Genomic DNA, 19,600 nt, shown 5'->3' on the forward strand with positions numbered 1-19,600 from the left:
CAATGAAGTAACAAATGAAGAAAACTCTGCAAGAAAATGAGGCCAATGGTTTTGATAACATTCAAGTGAATGCTACCCAACAATTGAATTTTTAGATGTCAATTCTAAAATTTTATTATCGCAATGAACATTCACAAGTCTAGAGGTGACAAAACTTAGCTAATCGATTTATGCCCATTTCAGTTTATCATCATATATGATTTCTGGAGTTCAATGAAACTTTTGGTTCATATTTGCAAATACATAATCCTAATGTTACATTTGTCAGTACGACAAGTTGGTAACCATCTTTGAATTATTTGAGTAAACAAAAAATCATCAGCCTATAATCTCGCAACTAATGATCATCAGACTTTGATCCCAGGTCCAGTAAACTTGGAAACTCATTCCCCATCCACTGGAGACAAATGAATACCAAAAGTTTTGCGTGGATATTGCAAATTTATTTCTTCAGCTGTCCAAGTCAAAGTCTTACTATACCCCAATTCAACCATCCTAACCTTATTTCTAATGAAGTTTCCAAACCCTTAGAAACACAAATCATAGGAGACACCGTCGCTGCCTATCCAAATTATCCATCGACACTTCCGATACGCAATCTTCACCAATACAGAGCTGGTCCCGTGACTCAATCACACAGCTGCGCTTACCTCTGTTTCGCTGAGCGACCATGGCACACTTATTATCATCAATGTGTCATAACTTGGAGACGAGTGAACAACATGTGTTTGTGTCTATGTATACCTCGCTTCTACCCTCGACAACCTAATTCAATTATTAATGGCCGCTCTTGAATAAAAAAACTGACACGAATCCTAGCTGATGTCTGAAAGTTGTTTCTTCAATAAATTTAATCATTTTTTATCATGTAAAATAAAATTTTTAAGCATTCTGCAAGTTTTCGCTTTCATCTTCAAAAGCAAAGCCAGTTTCTGAGTTCGTTTCAAATTCATCAAACAAATCCAACAAGCTCTGAGGAACATTCACTCTTGGTTTTTGATAATTATATTCAAATAGGTTGTCATGTTCTTTGCACATCTTGAAATAAACATCAGCAAGTCTTTGCATGTGGTCAAATGTCAAAAATCTAGGATACAAATCTCGAGGGATATCAGCATCTTCACACATTCTAATCGCACATTTCTTTGAAATTGTCTTTGGGAATAAGTCCATCAAACCTTTGAAACAGGGTTTATTTTTGTAATGCATAACAGCTTTGACTAGTTTTTCGAAATAAGGTAAGGGAACGTCTATTAATTTGTTCACGCGCGGTTCGAAAGTGACCAAACCTGTTTCGCATGCCGGTTTCGGTACAAATACGGAGTTAGAAATTGTCAGAACAAAATCTACGTGGCACATACTTTGAGCCATTAACGACAACCGACCTCTTTTGTCGTCCCCTTCATTCGCCACGAGCTGTTCAGCTACTTCTCTTTGAAAGGTGAACGCCATTTTTGTCCTTCCGTGTTGAAACAATCCGCTCTTTTTATCAACATCATGTAAAAGTTTCACCAAGAAAGGGAGAGAAATATTGAAAGGGAGATTTCCAATTATGGCCAAATTAGGAGGTTCATCGGACCACTGTTGCGAACCCTGAAAACTTCTAGAACTTTCAGTGAAGTCATGTTCTAGGCAGTCTTCAGTTAATAATTCTAAACTTGAGTTCATTTCTTCAGCAGCTGTTTGAAGCATGGTGATAATCGGACGAAACCTGAAGTCCTTTTCAATCGTAACAATTTTTTGAGGAAACTGCTTCAAGATTTCGCGTGTTATTATTCCAGGGCCTGGGCCAATCTTAAAAAAAAAACGTTCGTAAATTGAAGACTTTTTTTGAAGACTTACATATGCCATTATTCAATCCGAATTGGTATTTAAAACAAAACCTCATTACCTTCTTTTAAGGTCAAAAATGGTGAACTGTTATGGTTCGGGACTGTTCTAAATCGGAAATTTTCATCGATCTTGCCAACGAACTATCAGACAAAAAATTGAAAATTCAGCTTACTTCGTATACAGTATAATCAGTGAGAGATCCCAGACTCCTGGCGATGTGTCTGGCAATATCTTCCCTCAGCAGGAACACCTGTGCCAGGTGTCTCACAGTCTTCAGTCTGTAGATCCTCAGCAGATCCTGCACAGAGGGCAGAGGCGGCATCTTGAATCGGCGCGGCCTCGACACTCGACTCAACTCATCTCCTAGGTTTGTCAACTTGCCCCTATTCGAGACATATTTTTGTCTTCTCAATTCAATAACTTGGCTCAGTGGTGCTGAAATTTGGTTGAAGTGGCGGCAAGCTAAAGGGGCAACTATACTTCCGCGCTTCATAAAATCCATTACATTCTGAAGAAAAATGAAGTTTCCAAATTAAATTTTTTCCAAAGATAATGAATGCATGATGGTTCGAAGCAATCGGTTGACAAACTCTTGAAAAACAAAGCTTTTAAAAAATTAAATTAATATTGAACATTAAATTGGGTAAAATGTATGTCAAGTTTGACAGTTTCTAAGCCAAATATTTGGACATTCGACAATTGTACGTCATGGCAAATATAATTAAAAGCATCATCGCGTTAAAAATTTTCACTACGATAAGAACAGAATACTGTCACTGCAACTAAATAATTTAATTGAATTCAAATAAATCGTTTAATTACGTACAAAAATATCAAAATGCAACTTGTATTTCCGCCCATTTAGATTACTTAGCTCTATAAAAATCGTAAGCAACGTACAATTGATCTTCGCCAGACTGCCGATAGATTTATTTTTTCTTCTGCGAAATCATTTTTGCCATGGTGATAATAATGCTTCAATTCACTGATTTGGTCTTTGAACCCACCAAGTTCCGACATTTAAACAACATTAACTTCTTATTTTATCCTTAGTTATGCGTAGAACATTTGAGTAGACTAAGTGAGTGCAGTGCCTACAACAGGAGACAGCTCTTCTTCTCCTTGTAGGGGTTTTCAGCCACCGTGAGTGGTCGGAGGAGTCTGTCGTCCTGTTGGTGGTTCTGACAGTACTGCACTATCTCACTAGTAGTCTCGCTGGTCTTCTTTCGCTCTATCTTCACCTAATCACAAACACATACCAAGTTGAGCCCGTGCAAAAAAAAGTGCGCTGCTTTGCTAGAAAAACGATCCATATTGTTTTTAGGAAAGAAAAATAAATAGAAGGACAAATGAGTCTGATTTGATAGTTCTATAATTCATTTGCCTCAAATTGTCTATAGTCAACAGACGTCTATAGTCAACAGAAGTTTTTATCAACAAAGAAACAAAAAAATTTATTAAACTTTTTTCGCCAATTTTCGAGTTTCATCAAGAATGTACACATGCTTTGATTTAATACCTCAAATGTAGCAACACTACTGGACAGAAAAAAAACGAGGTAGCCAGACAAATATATTTAGAAGGAAAAATATTGAAAAACTTCATCTATTTCATTTTTGTTTCGAAAAAAGTTCAATTTAAGGAAACCATGCCAAGATACATAACCCCAACGTTAAACAAAGTTTCAGAAAAAACTATCGAGCGAAACGTGATCAAAAGATTGGGTAAGCTGAACCGAAAACGGTCAATATTTTGAGCTATAAGTTCCCCAAATCGAAAGTTTTAAGCCCCCTTCATGATACACAAAAGCATGAAAATCTATTTCTGCTCTTCAAACGAAGCAACATTCAGCGAAAACGAGTCGATATCATATCAGAAGAAACCATGCGCGGATTTAATATTTCAACCAAAAAAATCAAAAAATAAAAAGAAAGAGGAACATAAAAACTTCTAACCACTTGCGACAAATATAGCATGCACCGTTATAGAGAAAAAAAACTCAGGACAAAATTGAAAAACAATGTTTTTTCTCCAAAAACTAATAATTTTTGGAAAATATTAGCAATGTGCTATTAACGTGCATCACTTTACAATGATATTTCTCAGATATAACAAGAAACAAGACGCTAAGTGGTTAGAACCGAAGTCCAACTAAACTAAGACAAAAAACTAAAACAACCAGGCAGCCAAAAAAGCTGATATCTTTTTCATAGCCTTCTTCTTTACCAATAAAAACTTGTTTATAAAAAACTTAGAAAATGTTTATGTGGCTTAAATTCCATTAAAAACCCAGCAATTGGACTGATAAAACTGGAACAAAACCCTGACGGCCGTCGAAAAACAATCCGATTTCATCGCCAGATACAACACCACTGACTTTCATACTATATAAAAATGTACACCGCCTTTGAGTTCTTTAATTTTCAAGAAGTATTGTATTTAACGTTTTTTGATAATTGATATGTAATTTAGATAATACCGCTGAGAAATCTTCAAATTTAAATCAAACGATATATATACAAGACGACTTCAACTCTTTGCGGAGCATTGAAAATCCAGAGCTTTCATAGCTGCCATCAATTCAGTAAATGAACAAGACATTTTAAAGCCAATTGAATTTTTTTTCCATTTTATGCCAGCACGCTATGTACAATACAAAGGTTGTGTTTAGAGTCTCGTATTGTTTTAGTAGGACTAAACTGCTGACCTCAATTCAATTTAACGGATTAATTATCCACTTACGCGTGTTATTAGAACGCAATATACCGCGCGTTAATCATCCCAAATTGGTACAGTTACCAAATTTCAAACCCCATAACTTTTTTAAAAAACGATCACAAGTGAAATATTTTATTGAGTATTTGAGCTCAGAACAACAATATCTTTAAGATGGTATTAAAAATGCTGTTAAAAAAGCTGTTGAAAAATCAAAAATCGACTGGATGGAAAAAAGCAACCCAAGCATAAAAATATTGCCTTTTCTTCGAACAAAAAGAACATAAACAGTAAATTGAAAATCGCACTTTTTTAAACCTCAAACAAAAAAAGCAAAAAAAAAAAGCAAAAAAAACATAGGATACCAATGAATTGAAATTCACTTCGTTCTTTGACACTCAAAACCTCAAGCATAGGTAAAAATGGTTTATAATGCTGTTCAAAACCAACACCACTTTCAAAGCAAGCTGATTTTTGAAATCGAATGGATCATTTGCTTTCATGCCTCAAACGTGGCATCTGGACAGATAATGACGCAGTAGCCATTAAGCCAGGAATATTTTTTTGATTAATATCGAAAAACTTCATCTACAGACATTTTAAATGTTTGTTTTTAATGACTATCCATTTGAGGAAACCATTCTAAGACACATACTTCAATTGACACAACATATTGCGACAGAAAGCCGATATCAAATCAGTAATAACCTTGAGCTGATTCAACATTTAAACCAAAAAAAAAATAAGGAAAAAATTTATATAAAAAACAAATTGTTTACAGAGGCGCAGAGCAACTTCTCCTCACTTGCGACACAACACCAATATAGAATTGCAAGCTAAGTGACAAAAACGAGACAAAGCGGCAGAAAAAAATCGAAAATAAGTGTCAAAACAAAATTTTGTATCTTTGACTTGAAAAAATATGAGTAAAACAACTGATCGCTAAATGATGATGGAAACGAAACTTACAAAGCGGTAACAAAACCCACAATACCCAAGCAGACACACAGTGAGCCAAAACAAGTGGTTTTCATTAAAAAAAACATAGCCAACAGGCAATTGGAAGAGTGAATGAATGCAATTAAACAGAAAAAAAATTACCGACTTGTTTTTTTGAAATCTCAGCATTCAAATTTCAAAGAAAAAAATGCCCGTAAAGTTCTTTGAATTTTAAACACAATTTGTGATTGACACTTTTTCGATAAAATTGGCCCAAATTGAGAAAACTGAATAAATAGATAAAATCGTTATAGAAATAGTTCGAAAATCTGAAAATTAAATTCCACTAACCAAACTAGAAATCGATCACGTTTTTCATGAGCTTTACACTGCTGTTAAATAGTGTAATTAACCTTCCTTTTAACAAAGGAAACGAACTGAACTTAAACAGAAATCAAAAGTCAAACTGCGAAAAATGCACTTGAGTCTGAAAAAAAACGAACTTATAAGAGTCTGAACTACGTTCATCGACTCTTAGTAAGTAAAAATTTCAGAGCAAGCCTTTAATTCGCACCTCAAAAAAATTAGAAAAACAACCTTTTGCTGATCAAACGAATCCAGATGTAGAAGCTAAGCCGAAATAGTAAGGTCAAAACCTTTAAAGCCGAATAAGACAGAAAAGAGTAAAATCCAAAAAAAATGATTTACTGAAACCAGTTAGTAAGCTTACAACCATCATTTTGAGCAAATTTTGAAAAATACTAGCATTTAAAATACAGACAAGCTCGATATTAGTCTGTTAGGTGGGTAAAACACAGATTTGGAGATGACTATAAATTGATAACTAACAAAATCGGATGTGATAAATTTGCAAATTACAGAAATAAATCAAATATACTTTCAGTTATAGTAAGACTTGCTAAAACCAAAAACTCAATCGATGAATTTGAACACCATAAAATAAGCAGAGAAACAACTTCCCAGAGCAAAAATACAGGTATCGCCCAGAATCAAACAACAGTCCTCTGTCTTCTCAACGATGGACGTTACCTCTATGCTATATAGGACGAAACAGTCTTTAATTTAATTTAAATCAAGGTACCAAATGATTCACTGATTCTGTTTAAAAAAATTTGTTAGCCTGATAAATCTCTTATCCAATTTTACAAAGCTTTCTAACAACAAATCATAAAACCTTAACATCAAATAAAATCAAAACTTAACCCCCATGGGTCACTGTCCAGACGAGAAAAATGTCAGAGCAAACATGACACCACAGAGGCAAAGCTTCGCTTCGCAAACGCTACCGAGAGCACGACAAGAAGCAGCTCTAGAAAGTGCAATAAAAATAGAAATAAGCCTCGAATTAATAAAAATTCGGCCAAGTCTAGGATTCGATCTGCGACCTACTGCAATCTGGAGTATTTGAGTCTCACGCACTATCCACTCAGCCACACATGCTTAACCACCGCTGAACACTAGTCACAAATAAAGCAGGTACGTATGCTAATGCGATTCAGATAAGTGACACCAAATACAAATAGACACAATTTTGCAAGTAATAGTTTGGAATTAACTGAAGGCATCCACACTAACTACCAATATTTGCGACTTAGTTAAGAAAGTTAGGAGGTTCGTAACAATACACGAAGCTGACGAAACCCACATTACCCAAGCAGACACACAGTGAGCCAAAACAAGTGGTTTTCATTAAAAAAAAACATAGCCAACAGGCAATTGGAAGAGTGAATGAATGCAATTAAACAGAAAAAAAATTACCGACTTGTTTTTTTGAAATCTCAGCATTCAAATTTCAAAGAAAAAAATGCCCGTAAAGTTCTTTGAATTTTAAACACAATTTGTGATTGACACTTTTTCGATAAAATTGGCCCAAATTGAGAAAACTGAATAAATAGATAAAATCGTTATAGAAATAGTTCGAAAATCTGAAAATTAAATTCCACTTACCAAACTAGAAATCGATCACGTTTTTCATGAGCTTTACACTGCTGTTAAATAGTGTAATTTACCTTCCTTTTAACAAAGGAAACGAACTGAACTTAAACAGAAATCAAAAGTCAAACTGCGAAAAATGCACTTGAGTCTGAAAAAAAACGAACTTATAAGAGTCTGAACTACGTTCATCGACTCTTAATAAGTAAAAATTTCAGAGCAAGCCTTTAATTCGCACCTCAAAAAAATTAGAAAAACAACCTTTTGCTGATCAAACGAATCCAGATGTAGAAGCTAAGCCGAAATAGTAAGGTCAAAACCTTTAAAGCCGAATAAGACAGAAAAGAGTAAAATCCAAAAAAAAAGATTTACTGAAACCAGTTAGTAAGCTTACAACCATCATTTTGAGCAAATTTTGAAAAATACTAGCATTTAAAATACAGACAAGCTCGATATTAGTCTGTTAGGTGGGTAAAACACAGATTTGGAGATGACTATAAATTGATAACTAACAAAATCGGATGTGATAAATTTGCAAATTACAGAAATAAATCAAATATACTTTCAGTTATAGTAAGACTTGCTAAAACCAAAAACTCAATCGATGAATTTGAACACCATAAAATAAGCAGAGAAACAACTTCCCAGAGCAAAAATACAGGTATCGCCCAGAATCAAACAACAGTCCTCTGTCTTCTCAACGATGGACGTTACCTCTATGCTATATAGGACGAAACAGTCTTTAATTTAATTTAAATCAAGGTACCAAATGATTCACTGATTCTGTTTAAAAAAATTTGTTAGCCTGATAAATCTCTTATCCAATTTTACAAAGCTTTCTAACAACAAATCATAAAACCTTAACATCAAATAAAATCAAAACTTAACCCCCATGGGTCACTGTCCAGACGAGAAAAATTTCAGAGCAAACATGACACCACAGAGGCAAAGCTTCGCTTCGCAAACGCTACCGAGAGCACGACAAGAAGCAGCTCTAGAAAGTGCAATAAAAATAGAAATAAGCCTCGAATTAATAAAAATTCGGCCAAGTCTAGGATTCGATCTGCGACCTACTGCAATCTGGAGTATTTGAGTCTCACGCACTATCCACTCAGCCACACATGCTTAACCACCGCTGAACACTAGTCACAAATAAAGCAGGTACGTATGCTAATGCGATTCAGATAAGTGACACCAAATACAAATAGACACAATTTTGCAAGTAATAGTTTGGAATTAACTGAAGGCATCCACACTAACTACCAATATTTGCGACTTAGTTAAGAAAGTTAGGAGGTTCGTAACAATACACGAAGCTGACGCCGCATGTGTAAAAAAAACAACATTTTTCGAAGAACGTATTTTTTGAAAAATGTTAGCGATGTGCCATTAACAAGTATCAATTTACAATAAAATTTCTCAAATATAACAAGAAATAAGACGCTTATTGGTTAGAAACGAAGTCCGACTATACTATTACAAAAAACTTAGAGATAGGCAGCCTAAAAAACTGACATATATTTCATAAGTTTCTTCTTTACCAACAAAAGCTTGTGTAAGAAAAATTGCATTAAGCAAAAAAAACTATTGAAAATAAACCCAGTAACTGATCAAAATTGGGACAAAAAAATAATATCCAATTTTAGCGATAGATACAGTACCACTGCATTAGGACATAATTAGACGCAAAAAGACTGCTATGATAGAGCTACAGCATTTTAAGCCAACTAGATCTAGATCTATGGACTGTTTTTCATTCCTCAGTCAAACTGTTAAAACTTCAGCAAAAAACAGCCTGACCTCAAAAAATGACACTTCAATGCGTTCAGAACTACTTAATGAATGTCTTCATAATTTTTGTACAAAAAAAAAGATTTTCAATAAATAATGATGATCGCTCGCACAACAAATTTTTATCGTTTTTAAGTTTCGATAAAAATACTCTCACCTCTTTCTCCAGCTGGGCCAGTTCACTCTGCAGTAGTTCTACTCTTGATGCCATTTTAGACCAGATAGTTTGATTGGGATAGAAATCGAAAGAACAGTCCGGATAGATGACAGATAAAGAAAGCAGACTTTTTTTTCAGATTCTTTAAGGGCGTTCGTCGACAATTTCAATCTGAAAATAGAAAATTATCCTTGAAATATTCTATTCCTAGCGATTGAATTGACTGAGTAAAATCATTAATTTTTTTCGATTTCAAAAACAACCCAAATTCAATTCTTCAATTTCAAAATATAACTAAATTTATAAATGCAAAATATACAAAAATTGCGTAATCCAATTTAAAAATCATCAGTAATCTATACAAACATAAATATGACTGTACTAATTGTATTGAATGTGAGCAGGTGATCATCAACTAACTGAGCAGAAACTAATTGAAGAAAGGTAATAAATTAGAAACGATAGATAGAATGCTTGGAAAAATCATCCTACCCCTCCTCTCGTCGATTCTTAATTTGATCAACTCATGTGGGTTGCTTCTGAAGTGGTGCTTCCAGGAGACACCATATTTGGACTGTTTGAGTTCAGTATATTGCTGTTGCTTCCGTTTACATTGCTTTTGAACTGAGGCGGGTCAATGTATAGTGGAATTGCGTATAGTTTCGCTGGAACGGTAGGCATAGCGGAGCCTCTTTTTATCGAGAGGTATGGCTGTTGTGTATGATTACTGGCACTGTAGTTACTCGAATTTGTGCTTGAGGGTCTAGAAAGGACTCCGTCATCCAAGTCTCCATTTCCATTGTGAATCATAGGCCTAGCAACTCCTACAGAAGAGCCGTTGGAACTCTGCGTCTTGCTTGCCTTCCCCGGATTCGACTGCGAAGTTGGCAAGGTTCCGTTATCTTGCCTCGGACCTCCGACATTGAAAGTTCCCATGTGGTTTATCGTTGCCATTTTCGGCATTGTATTTGACTTTCTAGCAAACGCCAAAACTGGTGGACCTAGAGTGCCAATGTTATTTATTTGTTCGCATGAATCTGGGTCATCTCGGAAACATGGAGCGTACTGCGTGGAATGCAAATCATAGACACTGGGATGACTTTTGTTCAAATCGTCGCCCTTCGATCGGTTCGAGCTAGTTCTAGATTTCTTGTCGATTGACTGTCGCATTCCATTCACAAAAGCCTGATGTATGTTTCCAGTCATTGGTTTGCGAGACTCAATCGGGGAAGATCTTCCGCCTGTTGCGTAATCTAGGTACGTCAGAGAATCAGCTCGTATTGGATCGTGACTTCCGACTCTTAAAGTATTATGCTCACTGTTAAGCTCCAACTTATGATGATTCTGAAGTGAAAACCTCTCCGCTTCCTCGCCTATGCTACTAGAACGTCTTTTCCGAGTACACTGAGCGAATTTACCTCTTTTGAAATACCAATATATGCATACTCCACAGATCACACTTATTAGCACTACGAGGACTGGAATGAGAATGCCAAATGTGATAGCTGCTTTTTGGGCGCCGGTGAGATGCGGAGCCACGTGGACATTTATGACGTGAGTGGCAGATCCGGCTACATTTTCAGCCACACAAGTGATGTTTCCTTTGTCTGACAACCGTAACTCCTTCACTACAAGGTTCCCGTTCTCAGATAAAATATACCGTCCCTAAACGTACAAACACCTGTCAATAACTTTACATGCTTATAAAGAAAGCAAACAACTTCTAATTCATCGGACCATATGACTAAGTAAAAAAATTCTTCTCAACCAGGGGCGGATCTAGTATTTTCTTGAGGGGGGATTTCATTTTTTTTCGAAAAGTTTCGGCCTTTTTTAGGTCAACCAAATTGATTTTCCGAGCTCTCGCAAATCACTAAAGACCATAATTTGGCAAAAATTTTTGCGCTTTTCTTGAAAAACAGCAAAAAATACGAAAGACGTTTTTAGGCGTTTCTTGGACAGTTTTGACCGAAAAATCGTGTTTTTTTTTCGCGGGCGCTCCCCCTCAAAAATAGTATATATTGGTGCCAAAGGCGCCTTTAGAACAAATTTAGGGTCAGCCAGCCAAAAATTGAGGTCTTAAAATAAAACCTAAGTGCGACCCTTTAAGTAGTCAGGGGGTCAAATAACTAGCGGTCGAGCCCCCTAAATCCGCTACTGCACTCAATCATTTGGGGTATAATCACAAATTATGACTATGTTACGTACATTCAGAGGTCCGACATTGATTGCTAAGCGAGCTCTTACAAACAGAACAACTTGAGAAGTATAAGAACTCACTACACCGATAACTGTTCAATTTCTCCCGAGATAAGATTTCATAAATACATCTCAAAAAATGTATACCAATCAACTTAACTTGTCTCTTACCACTGTTTTCGAGGGCAGTATAATATTTTTGTGATTGAGCACCATCGCGTATCTGGGATTGGGGTCTCCCGAGGCACTACACCTCACACTTCCGTCCTCCCCCTCCCTCCACGTCACGTCCGAGAACCCATTCTTATTCGGCAGCACAATCGTCGGTCCCACACACGAGAGTTGACTCTCCTTTAGATCATGTAAACTAACAGACTCAAGGTTGTTGGGACTATTGCAACGTCCTTGAATATCAATACCCATAAACCTGGCCTCACTGGGTTCCATGGACATTGCTTGAGGTATCCAGTTCAACATGCAATTACAGTGAATATTGTTTGCGTTTAGGTTTAATTTCAGCTTCTCGTATCGAGTAGCATCTTTGTTTTTGGTCAACAGCGGCCATATTGCTTCCTGTGAAAGCGTTATCAAATTATTGTTCGACAAATCGATGTTCAACGGTTCTCTAGTACGAATGCCTTCAAAAGCATTTTTGTCAAGTGGATTTTTCGACAGCATATTCGATGAAAGATCTAGACTTCTGATCTTAGTCGTTGAATTTAGGAAGTGACCTTTAACAGACGTCAGTATATTCTTTGAAACGTCCAAGATTTCTAGTGTTTTTGGAATGAAGAAATCTAAATGTTGGATTGAGTTTCCGGAGAGGTAAAGCGATTTGAGCTTGTAGAACTTAACAAATGTGTCAGCTTCTATGACGCTGATCTGGTTATTAGACAGGTCCAGATGTTCCAATTGTGTTAAGTAATAGTTTGGAATTAACTGAAGGCATCCACACTAACTACCAATATTTGCGACTTAGTTAAGAAAGTTAGGAGGTTCGTAACAATACACGAAGCTGACGAAACCCACATTACCCAAGCAGACACACAGTGAGCCAAAACAAGTGGTTTTCATTAAAAAAAACATAGCCAACAGGCAATTGGAAGAGTGAATGAATGCAATTAAACAGAAAAAAAATTACCGACTTGTTTTTTTGAAATCTCAGCATTCAAATTTCAAAGAAAAAAATGCCCGTAAAGTTCTTTGAATTTTAAACACAATTTGTGATTGACACTTTTTCGATAAAATTGGCCCAAATTGAGAAAACTGAATAAATAGATAAAATCGTTATAGAAATAGTTCGAAAATCTGAAAATTAAATTCCACTAACCAAACTAGAAATCGATCACGTTTTTCATGAGCTTTACACTGCTGTTAAATAGTGTAATTTACCTTCCTTTTAACAAAGGAAACGAACTGAACTTAAACAGAAATCAAAAGTCAAACTGCGAAAAATGCACTTGAGTCTGAAAAAAAACGAACTTATAAGAGTCTGAACTACGTTCATCGACTCTTAATAAGTAAAAATTTCAGAGCAAGCCTTTAATTCGCACCTCAAAAAAATTAGAAAAACAACCTTTTGCTGATCAAACGAATCCAGATGTAGAAGCTAAGCCGAAATAGTAAGGTCAAAACCTTTAAAGCCGAATAAGACAGAAAAGAGTAAAATCCAAAAAAAAATGATTTACTGAAACCAGTTAGTAAGCTTACAACCATCATTTTGAGCAAATTTTGAAAAATACTAGCATTTAAAATACAGACAAGCTCGATATTAGTCTGTTAGGTGGGTAAAACACAGATTTGGAGATGACTATAAATTGATAACTAACAAAATCGGATGTGATAAATTTGCAAATTACAGAAATAAATCAAATATACTTTCAGTTATAGTAAGACTTGCTAAAACCAAAAACTCAATCGATGAATTTGAACACCATAAAATAAGCAGAGAAACAACTTCCCAGAGCAAAAATACAGGTATCGCCCAGAATCAAACAACAGTCCTCTGTCTTCTCAACGATGGACGTTACCTCTATGCTATATAGGACGAAACAGTCTTTAATTTAATTTAAATCAAGGTACCAAATGATTCACTGATTCTGTTTAAAAAAATTTGTTAGCCTGATAAATCTCTTATCCAATTTTACAAAGCTTTCTAACAACAAATCATAAAACCTTAACATCAAATAAAATCAAAACTTAACCCCCATGGGTCACTGTCCAGACGAGAAAAATTTCAGAGCAAACATGACACCACAGAGGCAAAGCTTCGCTTCGCAAACGCTACCGAGAGCACGACAAGAAGCAGCTCTAGAAAGTGCAATAAAAATAGAAATAAGCCTCGAATTAATAAAAATTCGGCCAAGTCTAGGATTCGATCTGCGACCTACTGCAATCTGGAGTATTTGAGTCTCACGCACTATCCACTCAGCCACACATGCTTAACCACCGCTGAACACTAGTCACAAATAAAGCAGGTACGTATGCTAATGCGATTCAGATAAGTGACACCAAATACAAATAGACACAATTTTGCAAGTAATAGTTTGGAATTAACTGAAGGCATCCACACTAACTACCAATATTTGCGACTTAGTTAAGAAAGTTAGGAGGTTCGTAACAATACACGAAGCTGACGCCGCATGTGTAAAAAAAAAACAACATTTTTCGAAGAACGTATTTTTTGAAAAATGTTAGCGATGTGCCATTAACAAGTATCAATTTACAATAAAATTTCTCAAATATAACAAGAAGTAAGACGCTTATTGGTTAGAAACGAAGTCCGACTATACTATTACAAAAAACTTAGAGATAGGCAGCCTAAAAAACTGACATATATTTCATAAGTTTCTTCTTTACCAACAAAAGCTTGTGTAAGAAAAATTGCATTAAGCAAAAAAAACTATTGAAAATAAACCCAGTAACTGATCAAAATTGGGACAAAAAAAATAATATCCAATTTTAGCGATAGATACAGTACCACTGCATTAGGACATAATTAGACGCAAAAAGACTGCTATGATAGAGCTACAGCATTTTAAGCCAACTAGATCTAGATCTATGGACTGTTTTTCATTCCTCAGTCAAACTGTTAAATCTTCAGCAAAAAACAGCCTGACCTCAAAAAATGACACTTCAATGCGTTCAGAACTACTTAATGAATGTCTTCATAATTTTTGTACAAAAAAAAAGATTTTCAATAAATAATGATGATCGCTCGCACAACAAATTTTTATCGTTTTTAAGTTTCGATAAAAATACTCTCACCTCTTTCTCCAGCTGGGCCAGTTCACTCTGCAGTAGTTCTACTCTTGATGCCATTTTAGACCAGATAGTTTGATTGGGATAGAAATCGAAAGAACAGTCCGGATAGATGACAGATAAAGAAAGCAGACTTTTTTTTCAGATTCTTTAAGGGCGTTCGTCGACAATTTCTATCTGAAAATAGAAAATTATCCTTGAAATATTCTATTCCTAGCGATTGAATTGACTGAGTAAAATCATTAATTTTTTTCGATTTCAAAAACAACCCAAATTCAATTCTTCAATTTCAAAATATAACTAAATTTATAAATGCAAAATATACAAAAATTGCGTAATCCAATTTAAAAATCATCAGTAATCTATACAAACATAAATATGACTGTACTAATTGTATTGAATGTGAGCAGGTGATCATCAACTAACTGAGCAGAAACTAATTGAAGAAAGGTAATAAATTAGAAACGATAGATAGAATGCTTGGAAAAATCATCCTCCCCCTCCTCTCGTCGATTCTTAATTTGATCAACTCATGTGGGTTGCTTCTGAAGTGGTGCTTCCAGGAGACACCATATTTGGACTGTTTGAGTTCAGTATATTGCTGTTGCTTCCGTTTACATTGCTTTTGAACTGAGGCGGGTCAATGTATAGTGGAATTGCGTATAGTTTCGCTGGAACGGTAGGCATAGCGGAGCCTCTTTTTATCGAGAGGTATGGCTGTTGTGTATGATTACTGGCACTGTAGTTACTCGAATTTGTGCTTGAGGGTCTAGAAAGGACTCCGTCATCCAAGTCTCCATTTCCATTGTGAATCATAGGCCTAGCAACTCCTACAGAAGAGCCGTTGGAACTCTGCGTCTTGCTTGCCTTCCCCGGATTCGACTGCGAAGTTGGCAAGGTTCCGTTATCTTGCCTCGGACCTCCGACATTGAAAGTTCCCATGTGGTTTATCGTTGCCATTTTCGGCATTGTATTTGACTTTCTAGCAAACGCCAAAACTGGTGGACCTAGAGTGCCAATGTTATTTATTTGTTCGCATGAATCTGGGTCATCTCGGAAACATGGAGCGTACTGCGTGGAATGCAAATCATAGACACTGGGATGACTTTTGTTCAAATCGTCGCCCTTCGATCGGTTCGAGCTAGTTCTAGATTTCTTGTCGATTGACTGTCGCATTCCATTCACAAAAGCCTGATGTATGTTTCCAGTCATTGGTTTGCGAGACTCAATCGGGGAAGATCTTCCGCCTGTTGCGTAATCTAGGTACGTCAGAGAATCAGCTCGTATTGGATCGTGACTTCCGACTCTTAAAGTATTATGCTCACTGTTAAGCTCCAACTTATGATGATTCTGAAGTGAAAACCTCTCCGCTTCCTCGCCTATGCTACTAGAACGTCTTTTCCGAGTACACTGAGCGAATTTACCTCTTTTGAAATACCAATATATGCATACTCCACAGATCACACTTATTAGCACTACGAGGACTGGAATGAGAATGCCAAATGTGATAGCTGCTTTTTGGGCGCCGGTGAGATGCGGAGCCACGTGGACATTTATGACGTGAGTGGCAGATCCGGCTACATTTTCAGCCACACAAGTGATGTTTCCTTTGTCTGACAACCGTAACTCCTTCACTACAAGGTTCCCGTTCTCAGATAAAATATACCGTCCCTAAACGTACAAACACCTGTCAATAACTTTACATGCTTATAAAGAAAGCAAACAACTTCTAATTCATCGGACCATATGACTAAGTAAAAAAATTCTTCTCAACCAGGGGCGGATCTAGTATTTTCTTGAGGGGGGATTTCATTTTTTTTCGAAAAGTTTCGGCCTTTTTTAGGTCAACCAAATTGATTTTCCGAGCTCTCGCAAATCACTAGAGACCATAATTTGGCAAAAATTTTTGCGCTTTTCTTGAAAAACAGCAAAAAATACGAAAGACGTTTTTAGGCGTTTCTTGGACAGTTTTGACCGAAAAATCGTGTTTTTTTTTCGCGGGCGCTCCCCCTCAAAAATAGTATATATTGGTGCCAAAGGCGCCTTTAGAACAAATTTAGGGTCAGCCAGCCAAAAATTGAGGTCTTAAAATAAAACCTAAGTGCGACCCTTTAAGTAGTCAGGGGGTCGAATAACTAGCGGTCGAGCCCCCTAAATCCGCTACTGCACTCAATCATTTGGGGTATAATCACAAATTATGACTATGTTACGTACATTCAGAGGTCCGACATTGATTGCTAAGCGAGCTCTTACAAACAGAACAACTTGAGAAGTATAAGAACTCACTACACCGATAACTGTTCAATTTCTCCCGACATAAGATTTCATAAATACATCTCAAAAAATGTATACCAATCAACTTAACTTGTCTCTTACCACTGTTTTCGAGGGCAGTATAATATTTTTGTGATTGAGCACCATCGCGTATCTGGGATTGGGGTCTCCCGAGGCACTACACCTCACACTTCCGTCCTCCCCCTCCCTCCACGTCACGTCCGAGAACCCATTCTTATTCGGCAGCACAATCGTCGGTCCCACACACGAGAGTTGACTCTCCTTTAGATCATGTAAACTAACAGACTCAAGGTTGTTGGGACTATTGCAACGTCCTTGAATATCAATACCCATAAACCTGGCCTCACTGGGTTCCATGGACATTGCTTGAGGTATCCAGTTCAACATGCAATTACAGTGAATATTGTTTGCGTTTAGGTTTAATTTCAGCTTCTCGTATCGAGTAGCATCTTTGTTTTTGGTCAACAGCGGCCATATTGCTTCCTGTGAAAGCGTTATCAAATTATTGTTCGACAAATCGATGTTCAACGGTTCTCTAGTACGAATGCCTTCAAAAGCATTTTTGTCAAGTGGATTTTTCGACAGCATATTCGATGAAAGATCTAGACTTCTGATCTTAGTCGTTGAATTTAGGAAGTGACCTTTAACAGACGTCAGTATATTCTTTGAAACGTCCAAGATTTCTAGTGTTTTTGGAATGAAGAACTCTAAATGTTGGATTGAGTTTCCGGAGAGGTAAAGCGATTTGAGCTTGTAGAACTTAACAAATGTGTCAGCTTCTATGACGCTGATCTGGTTATTAGACAGGTCCAGATGTTCCAATTGTGTGTAATACTGGAAATCTGTTTGTTTCAGCACTGAAATTGAGTTTTTATTGAGGTAAAGTGTTGTGACGTCATTTGGCAGATTTTTAGGTATTGTGTAGAAACCACTTTTGCTACAGACGTACGATAGACGCTCTTTTTCGCTACATGCAGACGAGCTCTCTTCAATCAGGTAGTAAAGTAAGAAAGCCAACATAGAATTCTTCAAAGACATGCTAGCTTTCGGGGTTCTTCTACAAAGTTCTAATGCGGACAGCAACTCGCCCCGGCCACATTGATAAAACGTCGCAGCACAAGCAGTTCCAATATAACTTCAGTTAACTCGCGTCGAGCTTAAGGTGTTTTAGCTAGTCGAAAATCTAAACATTCGAGATAAAAATAAGCAGTTAAGCGTAGAAGAATGCATTAAAATAACTCAACGATGAAGAATAAAAAAAGATTTTCAGTTGAATTTACTCAGTATACATATCAGATAATTTTTCAAACAACTGAATCCTCGTTCTTGATCATATTGATGATTCTTTTCTTATTTTCAAATGGTCGAATAAAACAATTACCTGCGGCTAATGTCTTATCACCACCATACCGTCGCATAAATTCACGCAGAAGGGCTGTTTGTAACAACACGTAAGATGTGGCGTATCATTGGCAATCATATCTTTTCGCTCAATTTAGCTCCGAACTACGACTGTCCGCCAAAACAGTCGATTTAAAAGAGCTTTCATTTTAATTTATCGATAGATCAAAAGGTGCTTATTCAAGCTTATTGAAGCATTTTCAACAAAAAACTCATTGGCTAGCCCAATAATAATTGCACAGCGCGTAATTTATAAAAACGTCAGTATGAAACAATGGTTCAAGAAGTCTAATTTCTTTTTGAATTGGGTCAAATTTTGATTTTCAAGTGACGCAAAATATGACCAGAAGATGGATGTAAGATTAAAAAATAATAAGTTAACACGTACTCCGAACTTTGATAAATGTTTTTGATTTAATATTTTTAGAAGTTGAAATGACTTAATTTGACAGCAGCCAATAAATCTCACACAGCGAAAAAGATTCGCTTCTTGCTGCAAAAATATCAATAAACACAAACACTTTTACAAATACAAACATTTGTAAGAGACAAAAATCTTGTACGTCTTGTTGAAAAATGATAATGGTAACATTTTAGGTAATACATGTAGGAAAAAGAGAAACCATTTTTTCATAAATTTCGGCTTTATTCAATCCTATTTGAGATCTTACGTTTGTGCTGTGTTATCAAAATAGAATATATATTGGCTTTATACGTCTTTTTGTTACAAAAAAAACTGGCTGTGATAAAGCACTGGTTTTTCAATTCTAAGCGCGAAAAGAGAAAGACGCTGCTGCGTCAATGCAGTTTTTATTAATCTGTAAATTTTTGTTCTCTGTTTGACAAGCACTGAAAACGATAAGTTATAAATGTGTATTTAATTGCAGTACTCAATTGAAAACGTTCAAGTTGTTAAACAAAACCAGGCCACACCAAAATTGGGACAAAAAAAATAATATCCAATTTTAGCGATAGATACAGTACCACTGCATTAGGACATAATTAGACGCAAAAAGACTGCTATGATAGAGCTACAGCATTTTAAGCCAACTAGAT

At 36.2% G+C, this 19,600-nt stretch overlaps 3 protein-coding genes across 3 annotated transcripts; all 3 read right to left on the minus strand.

Moving 5' to 3' along the window:
* Positions 1-273: 273 nt before the first annotated feature.
* Positions 274-2,340, minus strand: LOC134844050 (mitochondrial dimethyladenosine transferase 1-like). Its single transcript, XM_063860512.1, has 2 exons — positions 2,006-2,340; positions 274-1,794 (listed from the first exon to the last, which is right to left on the minus strand). Exons 1-2 carry the CDS (start codon positions 2,333-2,335, stop codon positions 883-885), a joined length of 1,242 nt encoding a protein of 413 aa, XP_063716582.1. The 5' UTR covers positions 2,336-2,340; the 3' UTR covers positions 274-882.
* A 7,311-nt stretch (positions 2,341-9,651) lies between these two features.
* LOC134844796 (uncharacterized) lies at positions 9,652-14,908 on the minus strand. The gene is made up of 3 exons (XM_063861612.1): positions 14,855-14,908; positions 11,759-12,526; positions 9,652-11,053 (listed from the first exon to the last, which is right to left on the minus strand). The coding sequence occupies exons 1-3, from the start codon at positions 14,906-14,908 to the stop codon at positions 9,908-9,910; spliced, it is 1,968 nt and encodes a 655-aa protein (XP_063717682.1). The 3' UTR covers positions 9,652-9,907.
* Positions 14,909-15,117: 209 nt separating this feature from the next.
* Positions 15,118-19,465, minus strand: LOC134844490 (uncharacterized). The gene is made up of 3 exons (XM_063861193.1): positions 18,525-19,465; positions 17,225-18,326; positions 15,118-16,519 (listed from the first exon to the last, which is right to left on the minus strand). Exons 2-3 carry the CDS (start codon positions 18,179-18,181, stop codon positions 15,374-15,376), a joined length of 2,103 nt encoding a protein of 700 aa, XP_063717263.1. The 5' UTR covers positions 18,182-18,326; positions 18,525-19,465; the 3' UTR covers positions 15,118-15,373.
* Between the last annotated feature and the right edge of the window lie 135 nt (positions 19,466-19,600).

This window comes from Symsagittifera roscoffensis, chromosome 4, assembly GCF_963678635.1.
Source record: "Symsagittifera roscoffensis chromosome 4, txSymRosc1.1, whole genome shotgun sequence".
Taxonomy (NCBI): Eukaryota; Metazoa; Xenacoelomorpha; order Acoela; family Convolutidae; genus Symsagittifera; species Symsagittifera roscoffensis.